The sequence below is a fragment of the Pongo abelii genome, chromosome 9, assembly GCF_028885655.2.
Source record: "Pongo abelii isolate AG06213 chromosome 9, NHGRI_mPonAbe1-v2.0_pri, whole genome shotgun sequence".
Classification (NCBI taxonomy): domain Eukaryota; kingdom Metazoa; phylum Chordata; class Mammalia; order Primates; family Hominidae; genus Pongo; species Pongo abelii.
In genome coordinates this window covers 85998699-86025069 of record NC_071994.2, presented here as the reverse complement: position 1 = coordinate 86025069, position 26371 = coordinate 85998699, and the positions used below count along the sequence as shown (strand labels likewise).

General features: G+C 38.9%; 1 protein-coding gene and 1 pseudogene across 21 annotated transcripts in view; both read left to right on the top strand.

Moving 5' to 3' along the window:
• DLG2 (discs large MAGUK scaffold protein 2) overlaps nucleotides 1-26371 on the top strand; it is a 2173778-nt gene that overhangs the window by 1782953 nt on the left and 364454 nt on the right. For all 21 annotated transcript variants that reach the window (XR_008511650.1, XM_024254994.3, XM_024254993.3 and 18 more), the window contains one exon: nucleotides 6716-6872. Coding sequence is in view for 20 of the 21 variants with exons in the window: in XM_024254994.3 (XP_024110762.1) it covers nucleotides 6716-6872 (157 nt within the window). In the remaining variant the exon portion in view is untranslated. The remainder of the gene's footprint in view (nucleotides 1-6715; nucleotides 6873-26371) is intronic.
• LOC100437056 (L-lactate dehydrogenase A-like 6A) lies at nucleotides 23788-26250 on the top strand (annotated as a pseudogene).

Here is a 26371-nt window from a genome sequence, read left to right as displayed (position 1 = left end):
ATTTCCTTCTCATCCTACTTTGCCCATTTTGTTTTGTGATCTATATCTTTGGAATTTAGATTTTGACATACCTGGTTAAAATCTAGGAAGACGGAAAGACATTTGTGTAATTAATTATAATATGAAATGGAGACCTAAATCACTGTGGGAGTTTATCAATTCATTTAATACCTATTTCCTGAGTTCCTGCTACCTGCCAGGCATCTTACTATTACTGGGGAAATGCTGGTGCCTGGATTCTAGAAGTTCACATTTTCTTGAGAAGAAGGTATGAGCAAGTATGACACACTGTAAAACATGCTACAATAGATGCATGTGTGGAAGACACAGTGTGGACCCAAGAAACAAGTGATCATAGGTACTTGGGGATTCAGAGAAGTGATGATTGAACTGAGTTTTAAGGTGGCCTGAGCCAAAATGTAGAGGTATGAAGCAACATGTCAAACTCAGGGAAGCACAGGGATTTTGATGTGGCTGGAACATAGGGTGCCTGGAGACATTTAAGCAGGGTAGTAAGATGACCTGATTTGTATTTTAGAGAGGAGAATGTATTTGGAAGATTGAAACTAGGATCAAGGAGACTTCAAGTTGGGAGTTTATCCTAAAAGTCAAAACCTGAATTAGAGGGGATGAAGGGGTTGGAGTAGATACCATGACATTCAGAGACAGAAGAGTGCAAGGCAGCATGGAATGAGGTATTGAACCATGTGGTTCAAATGATAAGAGCTAAGGGCAGTTAAAGTGAATCTTTGAGTGTCAATGGTTTTGGAAACTATATTCTGTAATATATATCGTAATCCCTTTTTTAAATTAAGAATCCTCCTCTAGCTTATATATACTTCAATATATACTACTATACTTTAAATATACTTGAATTTTAGCTTATTTTTTAAAAATTTTCATTGTTTAAGTTCCCTCTCCATGAAATGGATGAAACACTTAACTTATAGCAAAGAGACTAGCTCTGATGCTTCTGGCTGTGTGAATGTAGACAAGCTGATTTACCTAAGCATCAGTAAAATAGGACTTGTAATACTTTAAAGGGCTTTGATCCTCTAACAGGAAAAATATATGTGAAAATGCTTTAAAATCTACAGATTGCTGTAATAGGTTATTAGTATAAGAAATTTAAATTAGAAAAAATAAATCATTTGACGTGTGCTTGGACATTTTATTTGCATTCCATTTTACAAATTTATTTTTTGTCATTTATCTTCACTATTTAAGTATCGTAATTTACTATAATATAAAATTCTGTTTTTAAAAAAGGCATTTAAATCTTCTGAGTTTCAAATATTCCAAATAATTTAAAGATTTGTTTTGATAGCTTGAAATAAATGGGGTCCAGGTAAAATGAATAAAATCTACTGTCATGCAAACATTGTATGTTTTCTGTTTTTAAAGACAGGAAGCAGTATGTCAAAGTGCAAAGGTCACTAACAAAATGCCCCCAGATGGGTAATATAAATGGGTAATGGGCAATGATGTTTCATAATGACCTTTGAAAGCTGTATTCTTCCTGCATAAAGTCACATTGCATATTAAACATTTAAGAATAATCTTTACTTCCATAGGAATCTTATTCTCTCCCATTTTTATTAAAATATGATTCCCCCCATAAAGCTTTCATTTTCCCATTTTTGATAGGAGTATGAGTACAAGAAATACTTTCCTCTTAATTTTATAAGAAGTGCAAATGTGGGTACAATGACAGCTTTTTTTTTTTGTCTGGGAACAGGAGAAAGAGATTAGGACTGTGGCAAACTAGAGCATGAATGACCCTTCTAAAGAAGCCCATTCTCTAAACCAAGTGTTACCTCACAGTAAAACTGGGAGCTAGTGTTGACAGAATGCCAGACTTTTTTCATGTGAAGCCACAAATCCATATTTCATGCAAATTTTCCTAATTTTAAACTTGGGCAACTAATTCAAACATTTGTAAATATTGCGAGTCAAATTCAGCCTTTGACTTGCTGGTTTGCAATGTCTGGTATATACCATATTCTAGACTTTTGGATTGTGAGACAGAAAATCTATGTCCTTAACCCTGCCTTTGCTACTTACTAAACTCAGTTAAAAGCTTAGGCAAGTAGTCTCATTTCACTAATCTAAACGTTTGCCCTAATGATTTCTTCATCAGGTTATTTATTTTACTCATAATTTCATTATAAACATTTTTCAAACATAAGGAAAAGTTTAAAAATTTTACAATGAACATCCATGTACTTGTCACCTAGATTCCACTATTAACATTTTCCTATACTTTCTCTATCACATACCTACCCATCTATCCAATCATCAGTCTATTTTACTTTCTGTTCCTGTTTCAAAATAGTTGCAAAATCAGTATACCTTTCATTTTTTTGAGGAATAAATCAGATGATTCACGTAAAGCATCAAGCACAATATCTAGCACAGGGACAAATGTCAGAGTCCTAATCACTCTCTTCCCTCCATCTATATGTACTATATAGAGCTTCAGTGTTGTTGGACCCACTAAGAATGTCTATACGTGTGTTTATTCTGGGGAAAGGGGGAGATTTTGACAATAACCTTTTCATGAAAATTCTGTTGGCCTCTACGTTTAAAATGTATCCCGATTTCTCTCTAATCCACCCTCTTATTTAAAAAGCAAAACAAAACAAATAACCTTGAGTAGAAAAACACAAATGTAGGAAGACTTTAGAGTTGGAAAGGAGGCAACAAACTGGCTAGGAAACGAAGGATACTGTAGTGAGTTCCCAGGACTTTTTCTTTCTTTTATTTTCTTTTTTTCTTTTTTTTTTTTTTTTTTTTGCTTGCTGTGTATTTGGACGGAGCACTGGAGAACCTGCAGCCTGGAACCACCCATAAGTACAGACAAAAACAGCCCCAAGTAAAACCTTCTCCCTTTAGATAAATGACTGGGAAAAACAGGTAGACTAATAGAACCGGAAAACTTTTGATAATACTGACCTACTCTAGCCAAACACCAAAGAAAAAACTGTCCCCTCAACCCTGCAGTGTCAGTAGTGCTATGCAGAGAGCTAGATTTCTGGCTCTACCAGCGGCAGCCAGGAGAGGCAACTCTAAGATGGCCTTCCACTTCTTCCACTAGGCTGTTGTTGGTAGACAGAACAAGAACTGAATTTCCGTCCCCACCTGGCAGCAAATAGGCAGAACAAGGGGGTAAGAGGTGGTGCTAGTCGATACTCCACTTTCTAGTGGGGAGCTGAACTTGTACCCTTACCCAGCAGCAACAGGCTGAAATGAGGTGGCGTTAGTTGGCATTCCATTCCCCTACTCCTAATATTGATGGGAACCAGCAAGAAGCTTAACTTCCACCCCTGCACGGTGGCAATGAAGTAGGAGAAAGAGGAAATCAGTACTAGTTAGAAAACCACTCTGCCTGCCAGGATAGAATCAGCAGGGCCCTGTGAGGAGCTGAACTCCTACCCCCATGCAGAGGTAAGGAGAATAAGGTGGTTCAAGGTGGTGCTAGTCAGCACCCCATCTTCTCTCCCCGATTGGTGTTAGTGAATCCAAGCGCGGAGCTGAACTTCTACTCCCACCTAGTGGCAATGAGGTAGAATGAGGGGAATGCTCTGTGTCTCCCTCCCTGCTGTTTCTGTGATCAAGGGGGAGCTGAACTGCCATGCCCACCCAGCTGCAAGAGGAGTCTATTTTACATCAAAGGAATCATTTACAAATGTAAGTAGGTCAAATCATTTTTCTCACAGGCTCCCCATTTCTATGAGAGTAAAAGTCAAAGCTTTTAAAATGATCTAGAAGGCCCTGCAGGATTAATGCACTGTTGTCTCTCTGATAGTGGTAGGCAAAGTTCTAAGAGGGACCCATGATATCTACCTCCTCGTGTTACTCCCACAATTAAGTTCTTACATAAGAAAAGGGATTTTGCAAGTGTAATTAAGGTTACTAATCAGTTAAGATAGGAAAATTATCTGGGTGGGCCTGGCCTAATCACATAAACCACTAAGAAGCAAAGAGTTATTCAGCTAGTTGGAGAAGAGGAAGTCAGAGCTTCCAAATGCGAAGAGGATTCAATGTGCCATTAGTTGCCTGAAGATAGAGAGAGCCATGGGGTGAGGAATGTGGATGGCCTATAGGAGCTGAGAGAGGCCCCAGTTGATGGCCAGCAAGGAAATGGGTACCTTATTCCTTGTGATGGTTAATTTCATGTGTCAGCTTGACTGAGTCATTGAGTGTCCAGCTATTTGGTTAAACATTTTCCTCAGTATGTCTGTGAGGGTGTTTCTGGATGAGATGAACATGCAAATCAATAGACTGGGTAAAGCAGATTGTTTTCCCCAAAGGGTGTGATCCTCATCTAATCCACTGAAGGCCTGAATAGAATAAAAAAGCATTGAGAGGGTGAATTTGCTGCTTCTTCCTGACTGTCTTCAAGCTGGGACATCAGCACTCTTCATCTGCCTTCAGGCTTAGCCTCAGCCTACAACTATTTAATATATATCACTGGCTCTCCTCGGTCTCCAATTTGCCAGCCACAGATCCTGGGCCTTATCAGCCTCCACAACTACATAAGCTAATTCCTTATTATGTATGTGTATATACTATAGGGGTGTGTGTGTGTGTGTGCAATATCATGTTGGCTTTCTCTGAAGAATCCTGACTAATACAATCCTACAACCACAAGAAACTGAATTCTGCCAGGAACCTAAATACATTTGGAAGCAGATTTTTCCACATAAATTTGCAATAAAGCTCAGCCTGGCTGACACCTTGACTTCAGCATAGGTAGGCAATACAGTCAAGTCCAACCAGACTTCTGACCTACAGAACTGAAAGAGAATAATGGGTATGGTTTTAACCTACTAGATTTGTGGTAACTTGTTCCTCAGCAATAGAAATCTAAAACAGTGACTTCATTGTTTACCATTCTCCTTTCCTCATTCACTCAGTTCAGCCACAGTGGCCTCCTAGTTCTTCTTTGACAACACCAGGCACCCTTCCATATTAGGATCTCTGTTTGGCTGTTCCTTTCCTCTGGCCAGAATGTTCTTCCTTTTTATAGTGACATGACTAGTTTCCTCACCTCTTCAATTTTTTCTAAAATGTCACCTTCTCAATGCATCCTACCCAGGCCCTCCTCACCACAACCTATCCCTCCTACACTGCTCTGCTTTTTTTTCTCTCCAAAATACTTATTGCCTTCTAACATACTGTATAATGAACTTATTTATTGCATCTATCGTTTATTAGTGGTCTACCTTCATTAGATTGTAAGCCCACAAGGACAGGGATATTTGTTTTGTTTGCAGACATTCTGAGCACCTGAAACAGTATGGTGCTTACAAAGTATTTGTAGAATGAAATGAGTTAACTCTATGTCACTTTACCTCTGACTTAATGCATTGTTACATAATTTATTACTTACAGTTCAAGTTGTGAGGTGCACTTTACACCTTTCCTCATAATAAGGCATACATACATAATGCATCATTTTATGCATGGAAATGTGATAGCAAGTAACAAATTCTTTGTGTAGTCATTAGTATAAAATATATGGGATGGCTCTTTCTCATTCTTACATCATTAAGAACTGGAAAATAGAAGATGAACTGAGATGTTTGGGAGAGGAGGGTGGGTGATACAAATGACAACTTGGTCAAACCTAAGGCTTGCAAAAACACTTTTTAAAACTACTGATATAGAAAATTGAACTAAATGCCTTTTAAGACTTTTTACATTCTATAATTCCATATTATTCTGAGCTCTACACAAACTCAGTGAACTATTGGCTCAAGATTTGATCTCTGACCTTTTTATTGATGATCCTCAAATATGTATTTATAGTCCTCTCTGAAGGCCCAAATTCCTATTCTTTGTGTCCAGCTGCTTCAGAACATCTCCATCTGGATATCTCACTATTTCCTGGAACTGAGTATGTCAAAATCATACTCATTATCATGACCCTGGATTCCACTCATCTCTCCTTTTGCTAGTTACTTAGATGTTCTCTCTCCTTTTTTTCCAATGTCTGAGTCATCTCTGGACCTACTGCTTCTCCCTTCAAATTTCCTCTCTCATGTTGCCCTTTTTAAAATTCTCACTGCTGTCACCCTTGTTCAGGCTGTGACTTCCTCACAGCTGGATTCCTAGACAACATCCTAAATGGTTTTCCCACCTCCCATCATATCTGTGCTTTCCTCTCTGTCAGCCCCCCATAGGACCATCTGTTAATTTTCCTAAAACGAATTTAAGTATTCGTAATGTCTCAGAATCTTCTAATGAGCCCCATGGCCTACGCAGTAAATTTTAATTAACAGTCAAGCAAGCAACAAACCCACAACCTGGCATATAAGATCTTTCATGATCTGGGCATTCAACCTTAGTCTCTTCTTCCCAAAAATCCCTCTGTGCTTTTGTGTACATCCGTCATACTGAGTACTACTGTGGTGCTCAATACAAAAACAGATGTTTTAAACAAAAGAAAAGTAGAAGTAAAGGTAGTTTAAGAAATTTTTTTAGAATGAAGGAATGATTTTTTGCATGGCATTTTGGTAGTTGTTACAGTGGGGAACTCAAACATCTGTCCTGATATTAGCCTCTTTCTTGATGTACAAATGTTATCTTAGTTTGAGAAACAATTTTACAAGTAGTGAATTGCTGATATCATATATCCCAATGAAAGTAAAAGCAATATAAATCTTAAATGGATCACCCTCCGAGCTGTTTTCTCTATTTCTTTCTGCAGAGAGCCTCGCAAGGTGGTTCTGCACAAAGGCTCCACTGGCCTGGGCTTCAACATTGTCGGTGGGGAAGATGGAGAAGGTATTTTTGTGTCCTTCATTCTGGCTGGTGGACCAGCAGACCTAAGTGGGGAGCTCCAGAGAGGAGACCAGATCCTGTCGGTGAGTATGTTTCTTTAATCTCTATTCCCTGCATATCTGACGCCATCAATGAAAAAGTCATAACTTTCATTATGATACCAAAAGCACCTTAATTACAAAGGAAAATGGATGAGAGCATCATGACTTCTGGTGCATGTCACAATTTTGTTTGTTTTTGTTTTTGTTTCCTTTGAGACAGAATCTCACTCTGTCTGTTGCCCAGGCTGGAGTGCAATGGCACAATCTCAGCTCACTGCAACCTCCACCTCCCAGGTTGAAGTGATTCTCCTGCCTCAGCCTCCTGAGTAGCTGAGATTACAGCTGCCCACCACCACATCCGACTAATTTTTCTATTTCAAGTAGAGACAGGGTTTTGCCATGTTGTCCAGGCTGGTCTCAAACTCCTGACCTCAGGTGATCCACCCGCCTCAGCCTCCCAAAGTGCTGGGATTACAGGCGTGAGCCATCATGCATGGTCTACATGTCACAGTTTAAATGGTGTTCAGGTGCTTGATGCTTGTTGCACTTACTTCCCTCAAATAAAGGTGAAGGTGCTAATGTTTTCTTCTAGATGTTCTGAGACACATTTGCATCCAACAGAATGTTGAGAAGCATGCCTTTTTAAAAATGATATATTACTTATTTTATTTTAAAAAAACAGACTTTTCTCCCAAACTCATAACCATACTCTAAACACTGTACCTTTATAATGTGTATAGTTTGGTGCAAATGTAAAAACAAAAAAATGCGTAAGATAAGGCTATATAGAGTTTGCTGATGGTACTAAGTTGTAGCAGTGGCACCATTCAACTAAATTCAAGAATTATCAGCAACAATGTATTAAGCACCTTTTTTTTTTTACTTTTTTAATAATTTCAACTTTTATTTTAGACTTGGCAGTACACACGATGTTTCTTATGTGGGTATATCACGTGATGCTGAGGTTGCGTGTACAATTGATCCCATTACCCAGATAGTGAGCCTAGTACCCAGTAGTTTTTCAATCACTTCCCTTTTCCTTCCCTCCCCACTCTAGGAGTCCCCAGTGCCTATTGTTGCTATTTTTATGTCCATGAGTATCCAGTATTTAGCTCCCACTTATAAGTAAGAACATGTGGTATTTGGCTTTCTGTTCCTATGTTAATTTGCTTAGGATAATGGCCTCCAGTGGCATCCGCATTGGTGCAAAGGGCATTATTTTGTAAGTAATTTTCAAGGGTAGTTTATTGAGATGAGATTGACATAGAAAAAGTTGTACATACTTAATGACGAATTTGGAGATATGTATGCATGCATGAAACCATCACCACAATCTATGCCATAACACAACCATCACTCCAAAAGTTTTCTCCTGTTCTCTTCTTTTTTTATTATTGTTTTCCTTTTGTGATAAGAACAATTAACATAAGATCTATCCTCTTAGCAAATGTTTAAGCAAGCGGTATTGGTGACTATAGGCACACATTGTTCAATGGACCTCTGACTTATCTAGCATAACTATTATTTATTCTTCTCACAATCACTCTGAAAGGTACTGCCTCATGTTCAGATGAAGATAAACTTCGAGCTTGTCAAAGTTTACCTAACTACAAAGAGTCAGAGCTGGGATTTAAATATTCCATTTTAATGCCCATTACACCTACCATATCCCTTCCCTCCCTCTTTTCATTCTTCCATCCCATTGCCACTTTCTCCCTTCCTTCTAATTTTCCTTTCCTCTTCCTTTATTTCCCTGTTTCCTTTAACTTATTCAAATATTTATTGACTGTCTCCTTCTACTATGTCAAGCTTCCTCCTTAGTATGATAGGGTAAATCCATTGTGAGTGTTCCTGCCTATATTTTAATTTTACTAATCATGGAAATAATAACAGAGAGTTACATAAGGAACCAGTACTTATGGCTGATATTATGGTTCATAGTTCATAACTAAACAAAGCACTTAGTTTGTGGTTTTCATTGTGCATTTAGAAAAATTTGTTTTCATTTTATGGCTGTGATTTATAAATAGAATCTTATAATTGACCTTATATTTGTTAGCCACCATTCCAACCCTTCAAAAAATAGGAAAATCTCTCTCTCTCTCTGACATACACACATGCACACACAATTTACCTAAATAACATCATACAGTCAGTTGACTTTAGTAAGGTATCCGGAAGTTTGCATGAGTAGCCTTGTCGTATGTGTCACTGTGGTCCTCTCACATATGAAGGCCTCTGCCCACTCATCAGCTTGCAGTTCTCTGGAAGGATGTTGAGTATGGGAGATACAGTGTATGGTCCCACACCAGGACCTTGTTCTGCATCCAAGAGCTGAGCATCATTCCTTAAACTACTTCCCTTACCTACTTCTTCAATACTTTCATGATATATAAGATATAACTGGCAGCTATCAAACCTTATTGTCCATATACATTTACATGTCTGTCTTTCTGTACTAGGTGGTAAGGTCTCTGAAAGCAAATTCTCTATCTTATATGATTTTGTATCCTCAATATTTAGCACAATGCCTGGCCCATAGCAGTCTCCCAAAAAAAAGTGTTTATTGAATGAAAAAGTGTTGAGTAAATATGGTGGCACATGAAGAAGTCACTATAGCCTGAAAGATTGACTCTAAAATTCTACCTAAAGCATACTAAGGTATCTTCATCATCCTGGCTTACATTCCATATACTGGGGGACCATTTTGCCATTTCATTACAATCAGCATTCATATCGTCATTAAATATTCCCAGACGCAAAGCACTGTCACATGCATTAATTCTAGAGATCCTCTAAGGCATTCTAAGTGGCAGGATAGGTTATTATTATTACTCCCATTTTCCAGATCGGAGAAAAGAGATTTGGAGAGGCTAAATGATCTGTCTACGTCTCCACAGCTACTGACTATAAAGCTGAACTCAAGTCAGTGTTCTTTCTCCTCTCAGCACAGTCTCTTTTCAAAATATTGTCAACAGTCTCTATGGCACATCTTCTTGGTGCACACCGCACTGTGTGCACATTACATTCAGGAACACATAAAACAATAAAGAACTAATACTTACATGGTACTTTTGAGTCAGTCACTATCATAAATAATTTAGTCTTCCAACAACACTATGCCTTGTTATGTTCATTTTAAGGATAAAGAAATTGAGCCCCAGAGATGGCATTAGACTCTCTAACTCTGTTTAAATAAAAAATCCACCAAGCCATAGGCTTTATTTATTTTAACCACCATACATGTGAGAGAAAAAAGATGATCTATTAATACTCTATGGCTTGACAAAGAAAACTCGCAGGTATTTCTGCTTCAAAAATAGATTTATCCATTTAAATATTATTACCAGGACCATATAGTAAATAAGGCAGCCAATCAGAATTATAGTCATCTTAGATATTATAATTCACAGAATATAACAACAATCTTTGAAGTTCACACAGCACATCCGTTTTTATGCATAACATTTGCAAATACATATGATGAGGAAAATATCTGCTTTTTTCAGTTGAGAAAGAAGAGGGAACATTTCTGCGTAGTATATCAAAATGTATTTCACCTATAGCTAGCTAGAAAATGGCTAGCTTCTGGAAATCATCATTCTCAGCAAACTATCACAAGGACAGAAAACCAAATACCACATGTTCTCACTCATAGGTGGGAATTGAACAATGAGAACACTTGGACACAGGATGGGGAACATCACACACCCGGGCCTGTCAAGGGGTGGGGCGATGGGGGAGGGATAGCATTAGAGGATATACCTAAGGTAAATGACGAGTTAATGGGTGCAGCACACCAACATGGCATATGTGTACATATGTAACAAACCTGTGTGTTGTGCATGTGTACCCTAGAACTTAAAGTATAATAATAAAAATAAATAAATGAATGAATAAATAAATAAGAAAATGGCTAGCTTCAAGGTTCACTATTGGAATTTAATTGCTTAACATTGAGAGAAAAGAACAAACAGTCTTGAGAAGCTAAAACATTACAATGTGGAAAGCAAAATGGCACAAAAGAATTACTAATGATGGAATATGGAAGATAAAATATTTTCATCTATAACTTGCACTGGACATACGGGGGCAAGTAACCTTCCTGGAAAATACAAAGCAAAAACTCTAAATAACAATCAAGAGCTGGCTGGGCACAGTGGCTCATGCCTATAATCCCAGCACTTTGGGAGGCTGAGGCGGGCAGATCACCTGAGGTCAGGAGTTCAAGACCAGCCAGGTCAACATGGTGAAACCCTGTCTTTACTAAAAATACAAAAATTAGCCAGCTATGGTTGTGTGCACCTGTAGTCCCAGCTACTCGGGAGACTGAGTCGGGAGAATGGGTTGAACCCAGGAGGCAGAGGCTGCAGTGAGCTAAGATCACACCACTGTGCTCCAGCCTGGGCAACAGAGTGAGACTCTGTCAAAAAAAAAAAAAAAAGCTAAATAAAATTCAGTACATATTAATAGGTCATGTAAGATTAATTTGCAAATAAGTCACGTTAACAATAATGTAGTAATTTCAGAGAAAGGAAGTAGAATCCCCAGGGAAGGGATCTGAGGGATATGTCTTTGGTCTCAATTGTTCTTCATAGGTAAGAGACTTGCTTAATAGACAATTACCTTTCTAATGAGAGGCAGAATGTCCATTCCTACTCTCACACACAGACTATAGAATCTTCCTAGGTAATTTAGTTATTAATAGCTTACTATGTGCCAGGTATTGTATATGTATATATATGCATATAAACACATATACATACACATATATATACACACACACTGAAGAAAGAGACAATAACACTTAAAATACAGCATGTCATAGTATACATATTCAATAAATGTTGCTATTACTATCAACTCTGCTTTAAGACTGTATCTGTTGTTTTTTAAAAAGGTTCAGATACCCATGTATAAGGAAGGCCTCTTTTGGATAGTTTGGGCTGTTCCTTCTTTGGGACAGGGATTGGACTAGATTGGCATTTCCCAAAGTGTGTTTCATAGAACACTGAAACAGCAGGATTGTAATAGGTTGCTACTGTAATAGGTTCATTTGTACAGGCTTCTTCAATGAAGAACTTCTAAAAAACACGTTTACCTGTGTCCATTGGAAATCTCCTAGAGCAGATGAAGTCTGTGGTTTTCAAAAACATTTTGAGCACAAAACCCTTACATAAGGAGTATCTTACAGGACACCGGTAGTGGGAAATGCTCGAGTAGATTTGTTATTATTATTTGCGACGGAATCTGGCTGTGTTGCACAGGCTGGAGTGCAGTGGCGTGATCTCGGCTCACTGCAACCTCTGCCTTCTGGGTTCAAGTGATTCTCCTGCTTCAGCCTCCAGAGTAGCTGAGATTACAGGCGCCTGCCACTGTGCCCAGCTAATTTTTATAATTCCCGTAATTGACTGTTTCCTACATTCTTTCCTATGCAGAAAAGGGAAGTAGCCTTTTACTATGTTTTAAGGTTATGGGTGCCATCTAGTGTTCGTGCATTGTCAAAACACATTACTTAGCAACCTGAAGATGGAGGGTCCTGAAGCTCCATTATAGGGATTTTTTTCCAGGCCTACCCCTTATCCCCACCAGAATTCGAAAATTAAGGTATTTAAGATGCTCAAAGACAAAGAAATTGTCATCTTGGGCTACATCCTATACATGTATTATAAGTGATCTTTTCTAATTTCTCTTTTATGTATTCTATTTCTCAGGGATTTGTTGCAGAACGGAATTCAGTAATTGAACCATATTCTTGATGTATTCATGGAGGAGAATTTAGGGCATTCAGCATGCAGTCACATTAACTAGTGCAGTCGCCTCCTCAGGCATTCTTTCTGTAGAAGGAAAGCTAGAAATGCTTCTCTTATTATTTGTTTCAGTGATTTCTTAGGAAAAAATGTGAAACAGAGCCCAGAGAAGCAATATCCCTAGAAAGAGATTATTTCCTGTCTCTCCAAGCAATTTTAGTTTATTCATTCCTCAGGCATCCAAAAGTGATCCCCCAGCTGACTTGCTAACTCCAAAGCTCGTTCTCGATATGGACCTTAAGTATTTAACAAACTGTGTTTCAAGATACGTGATTGGGAATATGTGTTGCCAGAAGTGAAATGCTGCCGCTGTCGAAGTGAAGGTATAATAGGTAACTGAATTTCCAAATTAGAATTTAAATTGCATTGTTGATTTAGAAAGAGTAAAAATGAGTCACAGCTCACATGGGTATTTCAAAAATTTTCAGGTTATCTTCATGTTTAGAAACATGCAGAGGGGAAGGACTTGATTTGCCAGGACTCTATTTTCAAGTTAATTAAATGGAATATGAGCACTATACACACTATTCTCCATCTTAGGGTACTGATAAGGTCACCTTATATTGTTACCTCAAGTAACATTTCTAAATCTCTTCTGGTGTTGTTTCTTCCCCCTCCCCACTGCCATCCCCAGTAAAGATGTCCGAAATTATTTCTTCAATTTTCTGAAGTGGTCCTCGTATGAGCCTACAGACGTCATCCCTTCCAGTCACCATGCCATACCGGCTGTACCCTTCCTCTCTGGCTCTGGCTCCCAGTCCCATGGAGGAACCTTGCTTTCCTAGTTTTCAGTACTGATGTTTTTTGCCTAAGAAACTCTCTCTCCCTCTGTGTGTTCCTGAAACAAGCACTCTCTGAAATACTAAAGAGGATCTGGGGCCTATGCAGTGTTAGGGACAAGTCTCATCTCCACATCACAGTGCTATTATTTCACCTTGTCCCCAAAAGTGAAACAGCTTAAATCAGAAATCTTATGAAACCTTTCACCTAAGCAACACCTTCAGCTTCTCTACTCTCATCTTCAAAACTTGGAGTCACCCAAACTCCAGCAAAACCACTACTCTCCCTTCAGGAACAAGTATCAGTAAGGTTTCAGAAATTTCAAGGTACTGCATCAGCCAGGACATACTGTTAAACTTTGAAATGAAATCCAACTACGTGGAGTTGATGCTGTTTTTGAGGAGGTAAAAACTTGTTGCCCTAAATCTGACCAGTTAAATTTAGAGTTCTGGTCCAGAAACCATGTGGAAGTTGCCTCTCCAAACCAGCATGCTTGTTCCAGGCATTTGCTCTCTCTCTCTAACCCACTGCCTCTAGACCCATTGACTCTTCAGTCATTTCTGGCTTTTGCCTCTCTTAATTGTAGAGCCCGTTTAGACTTCTCCCTACCTTACTGGATCTTTCTTCCTGCACAACTCAGAACTCACTGCTCACCTGATCACAAGACCACCTCAAATGAAAACAGATGTGCCCTGTGAAGAGGCTCCAGGGGAGTTACTCTTGCTCAGCCTTGGCTTCAGAGCCCCACTACCCAGGCTGACTGCTGGCCCAGCCACCGGAGTGTGGGTATTCAGCAGGACCTGACTATGGGCAGAGTTCTTTATTCCTGATGATTGCCTAGTGCATATAAACATCACCCATCACATACAGACTTCCAGCCTTTGGAAAGAGCAAACTGGACAAAAAGCATAGCTAATCATATCCTTTTCCTGCTCTCTTTAAAGCCTTTCAATGGTGTCCTGCTGTTCTTAAGGCCTAAAATTGTTAACATAGCCCACAGAGTTTTGCAGAGCCTGGCCCCTGCCTGCCTGGACAGCCTGCCCCATCCACAGTACTTCCCCTACTCTCACTGATGCCTCAGCCACTCTGGATTTTTCTTTACCTATGGTCAGGGATGCTATTTAAAATTTTCACACCTTGGCATAACCCTGGCACCAGTCCACACAATGAATGGCCATAGTGCCACAGATGCCAGACAGCAGGGCAGTGGGGACTTCTAGGGACCCAGAGTTGTGGGTCACTCAGTAGGGCTCAGGACAGCAGTTATTTACTAACAAACCACACACAAGTGTGTTTCACTATTGTACCAAAAGGAAGAGCCATATCACTGAGTGGGGACGGAGCAGCAGCCCTGTCCCCTCTGTGCTGAGCTCCCTCCTACCTTCATCTTGTTCACTGAATTTCCTTGAAAAGGAACTTGGAGTACACAAGGAAAAACCCTCCGTTATCTAAAAGGGACCAGAGAACTCATGAATTGTCCCAAGCGTCACTTAAACAGCATCCCCATTGTCTGACACAGAATCAGCTGTGTAATGTATGTTAAAGAAAAGCAGTAATTAGGCCGGGCACGGTGGCTCACGCCCGTAATCTCAGCACTCTGGGAGGCTGAGGTGGGCAGATCACCTGAGGTGGGGAGTTTGAGATCAGCCTGACCAACATGGAGAAACCCTATCTCTACTAAAAATACAAAATTAGGCGGATGTGGTGGTACATGCCTGTAATCCCAGCTACTCAGGCTGCTGAGACAGGAGAATCGCTTGAACCTGGGAGGCAGGGGTTGCGGTGAGCCAAGATCATGCCATTGCACTCCAGCCTGGGCAACAAGAGTGAAACTCCATCTCAAAAAAAATATGTATATGTATATGTGTGTGTATATATATATATAAACAACAACAACAAAAAGAAAAACAATAAATAAAATCTGTGGGCACTCAGTAAACTGTGTAGGGAAACAAAATTAACATTGCTGCTTTCCAGTTATATTCCTTAAGTCTTGCTTATTGAATGTGTCATAAACATACTATATGTCACAACTTAGCAAGGTGCAGTGAAAATAGTACATTGGGAACCATGTACTTAACAGCAGACTTGTAACATCTAACTCACAAGATGACTACTCAAAGAATTTAACTGTAAGCAGCTTTCAAAAGTCTGAAACTTAACTCAGTGCACCAGTAAAACACCAGCTTTTCTCACAGTGGTACTTCCAAAACTGTGTATAATAGCGGATGTGTGAAATGCTTCATAAAAAAGGTTCATAATTCAATGAAAGATCTGAGAAGTCCTGCAGCAAATTTTTTAAATGCTGATAAAGTGTTTTTTAACATTATTTAACAAAACAACTTTTTTAGTCTTTGGATATAAATTACTATCACGTGAACATATTTTTTGAAAATTCTGTCATAATCTCCAGAAAACCTCTTGCAAGTATTTTATTTGACAGAAGTAATATTTTCACCTTAAAATCTTGTTTGCAGAGCTCAGAGACATTCACAAAGTACCAAAAGCTACTAGACACTAAGGATGCAACGTGAAAAAAAGCATTGTGTCCTCAGTGAACATGTAGCCTCATGAAGGGAGACAGAAAAATAAATAGGTTATTTCCAATATAACATGGAAATGCTAACGGTAAGTTCCAGGGACCACATGGGCATAAAGAAGAGACCATCCTTAGTGATAAGAAGGATTCTGGAGGGGAAACTTCCCAACAAAGAGGGCCCCTAGAAAGCAAAACCAGTAGAGAATTGGAGATAAAATGCCTAACCTTTATTGAATATATGCTCAGCACCAAGCATTTTGCTGGATACTGCACTATGATTTCACTGAATTGTCCCAACAACCTTGTTGGATTGAAGGCTCAGAGAAATTAAATAATTTGTCCAAGATCACACAGATAATCAGTAATGATGGTGGTATTTGGACCACTGTTGCTTCTGATTTCAAAGCTAGGCTCTTTCTGCGATGCAGGCCTTCACAAGAGAATTGAATTTGGCAGTTTACCTATGTCTGAGGCAGTCCATACTCAAAGTCTAGTTAATGAAAAAAGCATAAATACCTTAAAAAAGAGCATTTAAAAGGAGACATATGAGTCACCACAGGAAGCCATTGTATACGAAGGCTGTAAGATTGAGGTACTTAGAAGCAATGTTCAGATCCTTTGAAGCTTCCCTTGAGGATGAAACTGTGTTTTATTCACCTCTGCTCCCTTGTTGATTAACTTAGAACCGAGCTACTGAGCAAATGTTTAATGAACGAATGAATGAATCAATGAATGACTCATCTTTGCCCACTTCTCTGAAGGCAGTTGGGAATCCTAGGGCCCCTCTCAGTTGTATTCATCTGGAGCTCTGGCCAATTAATCCCTTCTGTCCTAAAGATTCAGAATACATTAAAGCTTTTAGATTTCTGGCCAATGGAATATATTTCCAATTCAGACAGATCATTTCCTAATTGACTAAAAGGAATTCCTATAGATCAGAAAAATGTTAATTAAATATTCTATTACATATTAAATGCTAAATACTTGATGATCATTTAAAATACGTTTATGACATATTCTCTTCTTCCAAAAAGATTTTTAAGTAGCAAGGACTTCCTACACAAGTTTCAAAGGATGCATTAACACCTGTTCCAATGTCTTCTCTATGTAAACATCTAAACTGTGGTATAATAGCTGATCACAGATAAAGGGGAAATCGTGCAAAGAGATCTCAAGTTTTAAAGGAGGAGTGATCATTGACTTGATCATCCCTCCTGAAATCTCTTTTGAGTCAAAAAGTGGACTGATTTTTAGTCCAATTTGTTTGGGCCTCAGAATAACCTATTTTATTAGCTAATCTCTAATAACCCTTAGATTTGCATTACCATATACATGTATAAAGTACCTCACTGTGATTATCTCATTTGATCCTCATAGGGTCCCTTCAGGATAAGTAGGAAAGTGATCTTGCTGCTGTTTTATTCAAGAAGAAACTGAAGGGTTCAACAGTTTTCTAACTCAAAGCCTGTTTGACTCTAGGTATAGGCTTCCTTCTTTCATGACAAGCTCCCTTACCTCTAACGCTAACTACTCTAGGAATATACCTGATGGGAGCTTGATTGGTGAATTTACCTCCTGGAGTTCTTGACTCCAGACAACAGACATCATTTCTGGGTAACTTATATGAAAAAAAGAATTTATTGGAGAAATAACAGATAGTTTACAAGCTCTTCAGGAAGCCTGAGGAACCAGGCTCAGAGGCCAGGGAGGAAATCCTCCTACTAAGAGTGCTGGGCTGTCACCACTGGCCACTTATAGCCAAACCACACTGCCATGAAAAATCTCTATTTCTCCATGCACCTTACACGTTAGTGTGGGGATGCTAAATTCCCAGCTGGAACATCTGCTTGACTTGCGCTGTTGTAGCTGCCGAGGGGTGGGAAAAGGGAATAGCTGCCCCCTCCAGCTTCTCTAATGGGGGTAAGGCTGTGCCTCCTTCCTGTCTTGAATTGTCCCCAAATAAGAAGCATATCTGAACACTGGGTAGATAAATGATAAATGACCATCAGGGATTATTTGGCTCACTGAGCTCTATTTGAGGAATGTTTTGGGTCTAGTATCTGAAGGATCATAAGTGCTTCTTAAACAATAGAAATTATTTCAGAGAGAAGCCTCTAGTGGGAGGAGCGTAGGCCTGAGAGAATAAAAGGAGAAGAATTGAAGACAGAAAGGATGAGAGACATATTGTGTGCTTCCTACCTAGTAAGAACTTCAAATGGTTTGATTACTATTATCTTGCAGGTCAAAGTTCTGAGACTCTGAGAGGTTAAATAATTTGGTTAAGACCAGACTGTAGTAAAAGGACTGTACTCTAGGTCTGCCCAGCTTCAAAGTCAGTACTTTTTTCATCTTTCACACCAACTCCATAGATTCTATCAACTTTGATCATGTTACTTCTCCGCTTAATATCTTTCCACAAGGTCCTGCTGCCTTTCCATCCAAATTCCCTCTTTTAATGACAAGGAGTACAGTTATTTCCTTTGAGTTTGCTCTGGAGAGGAATGCAATAGAATGGGAACTAGAGGGTAGAGTTTGTTTTTTGTAACAGTGTTTATATGTTGATGGAAATGATTCAGTAGAGATAAGGAAATTGGTGATTTATTTAGCAATTCATATAAATGTATATTAAGTGGAAGAAGTGGAAAACACTTTGGCTGTATGGCTGTGACTCTTATTTGTTAATTATTTGATTTACTGAATATCTCTTATTGATTTATTTTGTTTACTGCTGTATTCCAAGAGTTTTGAAAAGTACCTGGCACTTTACAAGTGTTCAATAATGAAAGCATGACTGTCAAATATTATTCTAGTGTCTATAGGAAATAGAGAGGTAAACCAGATGTTGATCTCACCTTCAGGGGCTGATAGCTTAGTGGAGACATAAGATATGAACATGGTCATAATGCATGGCAGATTGATAAAAAGAAACAACTACTTTGACTTATTCTTCTCAGGCTGACATTATTTAAAATCCATACATCTCAAAAAAAATCCATAATAAGTTTCTTAATTCCAAGTATCATCTTATCTTCTTCATCATCACCATCACGACTTCTGACACCATTCACTCCACCACATGCAATGACCGCTCTCGACAACTGACATAAGTGGAGAGTCGATGAATGTCCTATAACAGCAAATTGCTCATACATGAGCTGCTTCTCTCTTTCAAATTCCCAAGGGCAGCATTGGCCCTTTCTCTGCCTCCTAACTTCTGCTCAGGTTCTGAACAACTGCAGAGCTTGAAGCAGCAGATATCATGAGTCATGGGATGTGAACTTTCCCGCTAGTATGGAGGTCAGTAAGGATAAGTGTTAGTCTGGATCATCATTGCATCCCAGACCCTAACCCAGTGCTAGGCACACACAGGTGTTCACAGGTGATGAATAAATTAGACCATGAAAGAACTTGAAGAAGTCTTCACTAAGGGGAAAGGAAAGCTTTTGGGGATTTTGTTCTAAGTTTTTTCCCTGAAATTCTCAGAAGATTCTTTTTTAAGTTGTCTGTGACATCTATGAGCCAACCTATTGCCTTGTTTTCCAGTTTAAGTGTCGGTTGGTTGGAAGAGAGAAATCCTGGATGAATAACTTACCAGAGAATAACTAAATATGGGTCAGTAGATAGGATCCCAGGGGTAGCATTTTTCACTGGAAAAAGCTGTTCCTATACTACATATTTGCTGTGCTTTTGAAATGTCAGGGCTTACTTGCTCATCAGTGAATCAGTAAAAAAGAAAATATTCCCTTCCTCAGTTGTCAGGCCCACATTATTTTCTGCCCAAGGAACAACTATCTCCAGGGAATATTTTCATTTGAAACATCCATTCTCTTGCCCTGAAAGCCGTAAAAGATGAGACAAATCACTCTGAAAGCAGGTACCAAGGTCTGGACTTTTCAGCCTGAACCATAGTTTACCTTGTTACATATAAAATGCTTAGGTATCATCATTCTAATAATGTGGCTGATAGCAGTGATAATAATTGGTTGTTTCTGAATAGTACTTTTAATTTATGGAGCAATTTAAAATTTTTATTCTTATGGCAACCTTGAGACAGGCAGGGGATGGTATTATTATAATAACAACTTTTTATGAAGAAACTAAGCCTCAGAGATGCTTAGTAGAGAATACAAAGTGATAATATTAAATGGAAACCTGACTATTTAGCTGCTCTTTTCTTATACTTTTTTTCAGTTATTTTCATAAACTGGCCTATGAACCTATTGTTCCCGTAAGACAATAAATAACATGTAGTGACTGGGATTATTTCCTAAAAATCCACAAGATGGCAGTAAAAGATTTTGCATTGAACTGGAGACACTAGTGGAATGTGGCCTTTTGCCCAGTTTTCGTACTAGTGATTGTATTTGATCACAGTATTAAAACTGGTTATCATAGTGATAGCTTTTTAAAATATAACTCAATGAATATAAGTGGAATTCAAACCTGAAAGTAACATTTGTGGCTTTGTTTTCTTCTTCTTCTTCTTCTTCTTCTTCTTCTTCTTCTTCTTCTTCTTCTTCTTCTTCTTATTATTATTATTATTATTATTATTATTATTGTGAGGGTCGTATATTTAAACATAAGAAACCACTAGGAATCAGCTGGGAGCTCTGATAGCCCAGATTTCTTGAGAAAGCTCAAAATGAGAAATGTTACTCCTTCTTCAACGTTGGACTGACCTGTAATTCTCCTGCTTGAAGGAGAGAAATAGAGGGGTCAGGAAAAGGTCAATAGTTAATCTTCCTTATAATTTGATTTCTTGTTAATTCTCTATGTTCAGAATCTTTCCTGGAGGGAAACTTTCCTGATGGACCAATGCTGCTGTAAAACATATTCCAGAAATATTTATTGCCTATATCTCTCAGGTTTTGTGTGTAACATAAACTATACTAAGCTATGGGTAGTTTTTCATGTACTTTTATTATTCTACTCTCAGATTTATGGTAGAATTAAGAAGAATGAAGACTACATTTTTCTTTCTTTTTCCTTTTTTTTTTTTTTTTTTTTTTTTGAGATAGAGTCTTGCTCTGTCTCCCAGGCTGGAGTGTAGTGGCATGATCATCTTGGATCACTGCAACCTCAGCCTCCCAGGTCCAAGCAATTCTCCTGCCTCAGCCTCCCAATTAGCTGGGGTTACAGGCATGTACCACAATGCCCAGCTAGTTTTTGTATTTTCAGTAGAGATGGGGTTTCACCATGTTGGCCAGGCTGGTCTCGAACTCCTGACTTCAGGTGATCCACCTGCCTCAGCCTCCCAAAGTGCTGGGATTACAGGTGTGAGCCACCATACCTGGCCTACATTTTTCTTTCATTTGGCGGAGGGTCTGCCTCCATGCTGAGCGGGTACTCCCTTTGTTGATGGGGCTTATGATGATCGTCAGGCACATATGGACCTGAGTCAGTAGACTCTGGAATTGAGAACATCAGAGAAAATCACACTGTTTCTGTTTCTAACATAAAGGCAAGCAAGTGTTCCTTAGCATCTCCTTTGTGTGTAGCAGACAGGACTTATGCCTCAAAAAGATGGCAGTGGATTTGCATAAACATGTAAAAACTTAAAAGTGAACGTCAAGTATCTCTGGTTTTAAAGTCCTTCGGGCAGTCTCTTATGCTACCCAAATTTATCTTTCCCCTTTTCCTGACTTTTCTTCTCTAATGTCTTTTTACGTTCATATTCATAGACATTTCTTATGACAAAGAGTGCAACCTTAATTTTTGCTTACTTGTCAGAGATTCTCTTTTCACCTTGGGTGGCTCATCATCTTTCCCTGAAGGAAAAAATATATATATCTTTCATACCCTTACTAACATAGATTTAAACCTCCTGTCAGGAAATAAGATATTCCACTCCATTCCTCTGTTTATTCATGTATCCTCTCATCCCTGTCTACAACAAACTTGACAGGGGCTTCTGTGTCTATGTCACCTTGCTATGTGGAATGTAGTGATGACTAAGCCATGTGTCATGTCCTTGAGATGCTTGTAGTCTAAGAGAAGTAATGAGCAGGTCCACCCTGAATTATACTATAAGAAAAGTACAGTGAGGCAAGGGAGTTCCATAGAAAAGGCAAAAACCTCACCAGGTATTCTGAGGAGGATTCATGTTTTCCTTGGTAATGGAAAGACCTTCCCAGATCCTCACTGCAAGTCTAAGATAAACCATTTTTTCATCAGGGCACAAAGGAAGAACATGAAGTCCAATGCAGAAGTTTTGAAAAGCAGGTGTGCTCAAGAATTATCAACAGCCCAGACCAACAAGACACCAGATGCAGGAGACTATTTGGCCTCTGAATAAACAGGATGAGGAGTTTAAGCACTGGACTAGGCTAGGAAAAGCAAACAGCTCCCAGGAGCAACAATTCAGTTACTCAGGGCAACCTGAACAAACTTCTGATCTTCTCACTCCTCTGTAAAGTGAAAAGATGGAGACCCAGGATCTTTAAAGGCCCTTCCAGCTCCAATATGCTAGGAATGTATGTGTTTGAGAGAACTTTGTGTGATAAAAAGGATGCATTGAAGGGTTTTTGAACAATTAATTCATGGTTCGTTATGACTAAACATATGTTAGTTATGAATAAAGACTTCCCTTTATTTTATTTATTTATTTTGTAATTAGAGACAGGGTCTCACTGCTGCTAGATTGTGCAGTAGCACAATCATAGCTCACTAAACTTTTGAGCTCCTGGGCTCACGCAATCCTCTTGCCTCAACTTCCCAAATAGCTAGGACTATGAACATGCATCATGCCCAGCTAATTTTTAAAATATTTTTAAGATACAGTGTCTCACCATGTTGCCCAGGCTGGTCTTCAACTCTTGGCCTCAAGCAGTCCTCCCACCTCGCCTCCCAAAGCACTGGGATCACAGGTGTGAACCACCTCACCCAGCCTAAGACTTCCCTTTAAATAATAAAAGTTTTAAAATCAGAAATTAAAATCGAAGGCATGCATTCATGCTTTTTTCAGAGTCCATTGGTTATAACTTAACCATCCAAACAAAGTCTCAATTCCTTAATATAGCTTTTCTTAACTTTTCCAGCCATATCTCTAAAAGTCAGTCTTTTCTCCGTCATGTAACTATATCTGACATTGTATCCTCTCCTGAAAACTTCCCCACCCCACCTTCTTCTGAATAACTCTTCTATTCTATTCATCCTTCAAATCTTAGATTGTTATACTCTCTAAATGCCTTCTCTTGCCATTCCCACTTCACCTTCCCAAAACACACAGAAACACCTCCAAGTTAGGTACCCCTCTTAATGTGCTTCATATATCCCATACTCTTCCTATGACAGCACTTACCATGCTAATTTTTAAAGATATGTTTAGTACTCCATTTTCCTCACTACATTGTAAGCCAGGACAATGCCTGCCTTGTTTACCTGACATATAATATATCATATAAATATATAATGAATGAATGAAGCTAGATTACTATTTTAAGTCAGTAGATTCTGAGTAAAGATCTAGTAAAATAAATGCATGGCCAACAATGCATGGGCAGTATACACCTATATTGCACAGGACACAATGTTAGGTACTGTCCCTATAGGCTGATTCTTTAAAGGTTTCCAGCTGACAGGAATGTGTGTAACCTAACCAAACTTGAAGAATATTTATAAGATATTGTGTCTGACATCTCAAAAATCAAAATGTGAAACAAACAAAATGTAGTTATATCTTTTGTATAGCAACCACTAGAGGGCAATGAAAGCAAACATTGAACATCCTTTGGGGGAAAGGAATTGTAAAATGTTTTCTGATTGAAATCTGGGCATATAATCTTATGTTTGGGATAGTTATAGGACCTGTAGGCTGTGGTTTCTGTGATTATGGGTTTAGTAGTTTAATTACCTTTCTAGTGTGGAATTAAAACCTAGATTTTCTGTGATAATGACATCACCTTACACTGCATGCATTATCTCATATGAACCTCCTATAGCACTACCAGGGAATATATTATTTTCCCATTTTCCAATGAATAAAAACTGAGGTTCAGAGGCATTAAGCCATAAGGTAGCAAAATATTGACACAAATCCTATAAATACTTATTAACTACTTACATTTACCAGGCATACAAAATTCTCTGCTAAGACAGACAGTCTGGGAAAATACAGGTTCCAAAATTAATTGTACCAGTTTAGAATGGAGACATATGGCAACAGCTCCTTAAAAGAAGATCTTGTGGTTTTAGGTAGCCATCTGATGATGCTGCCAATAGGCCAATAGGCTGGAGCCTATTTACAGAAATGTAGTCCTGGAATGTGGGAAGGAGACATCCTTCTGTCTCCACACTGGTTAGACTCTATCTAAGCTATGTGTTCCACTCTAGTTGCTGCATTTTTATAAAGATATCAAGAAGCCACAGACTAGGATTAAGCTTCCTGGACATGATATATTACAGGGTGAAGGGGAAAGTGAAATGTCCCAAAGAAGGAGAGAGAAAGAGAGGGAATTAGACACAGTGATGCTTAAGCTATAGGCTCAGGAGCCAGAGTGGGTCCGACTTGGCATATCTACTAAAAACAGGAAATGAATAATTCCAGAGATCTGGGTTGGCCTCATATCCATGTCAGATATTGAAGAGAATACATGTTTGTATTCTCCAGGATTCACACAGAGCTAAAGAAGAAGCCTTTTTACTGCTTTAATCTGTGCAGACATCAGAAGCACTTTCCAGAGGCCCCCATGAGGCCCATGTGCAGGGAGCTAAGCATGGCCTTGCTTGGTAACTGCAATAGCTGAAGTAAAGTGAAAGGCATTGAACATTCAAACAGCTTCTTTCGGCTTGCCCCAGCGAGCTCAACCTGCAGCTTGCCTGCCACTTTCTTCCATTCTCTGCTCCATCCACCTCTTGTGTGTGTATCCCCAAGGTGGGCTGCAGGAGTTCTGTGGTCCAGCTGGAGCATAGGCACTATGGGAGTAAATTTTCTTGGCCCCAGGATACATCTGTGTCACCAACAGAGAACGCGCATCACGGGGTCAGCTGGCCCTTAACCAACCTTCCCACCTCTGGTTACGTGATGGTAACTATCCAGAATGAATTTATTGAGAATTTTGCTTCAGAGGTGGTTATTCACCACAGTAAGGTCTCCATTATAAGAACTGGATCAGTTAGCACGGCCAGTGCAATCACCATGTTTTTAAAAGACTTGAGGGATGAAGTTGCCTTTGTAGCTGTTGATAATGGTGAATTGAAGGGTGTGAGACAATGGATCTTAAACATGGCAATCTTTTCCTAAAACTGCCAAATAGTGCTTCCAGCAAAGATTATCTCATCTCTGCGAACTCCAACCTAGTGATAATCACATCAAGTGCATGCCAGGAAAAAGGTGAAACACTTTAATTTAGTCAGTCTAAATGTGGCCATCATTAAATTAATGATGTCTAATATTACTCAATATAGTCCTGCTGCAAATTGATAGTTTCCAGTCCAGTGGATATCTTAATCTATGTAGCTTAGAAATTGAGTACATTTTTCAAAACCCATATTATTGGAAATGGCTGTAATCTGGACACTGCCCATTTCCATTTCTTGACTGTGCAAATGCTTGGAATCCACTCTGGAAGCTGCCATGGGTTAATCTTTGGAGAGCATGGGGACTCAAGTGTTCCTATGTGGAGTGGAGTCAACATTGCTGGTGTCCCTCTGAAGGATCTGAATTCAGATAAAGGAATTGATCAAGATCTAGAGCAAGGGGGAAAATGTCCACAAAGAAGTGATTGCCAGTGCTTATGAAATTATGAAAATGAAAGGTTATACTTCTTGGGCCATTGACCCATCTGTAACTGATTGAACAGAAAGTATTTTAGAGAATCCTAGGAGAGTGCATTCAGTTTCCACATAATTAAGGGCCTCTATGGAATGAATGAAGTATTCCTCAGTGTTCCTTGTATCTGAGAGAGAATGGTCTTGCAGACCTTACATAGGTAAAGCTGACCCTTGAAGATGCAGCCCATTTGTGAAGGAGCACAGAAACACTTTGGGAATTCAGAAGAAGCTCAAGCTTTAAAGTTGTGTAAAGCTATTATTCTGAAATTATAGAAGAAGAGAAATAGTAGTTTTGGGATTATATATAAACCTTTTGAATAAACTTGAATTCCTAAAAATTGGAAACAAGAAAGGGAGTAGGGTGATGGCCCTGTTTATTTAGCCTCTATCGCTTTTATTATTAGCATCCAGATGCTGAATGATACTTATTTTTTACAATTCCTAAGCGATTGCATCAAAGAAGGTGTTTTTGATACCTCTGATGTGCCAGTACTTGCCTTGTATGTATATGCACTTGCCATTTGGTCCAAAAGAATATATGGTGTTTATTGTTTTATAGAAATCCTGATTCTTTTAAGTACATTCTAATATTTTTTGGTCTGATGGGCTTATATTATACTCATTTACATACTCTTTTTAGA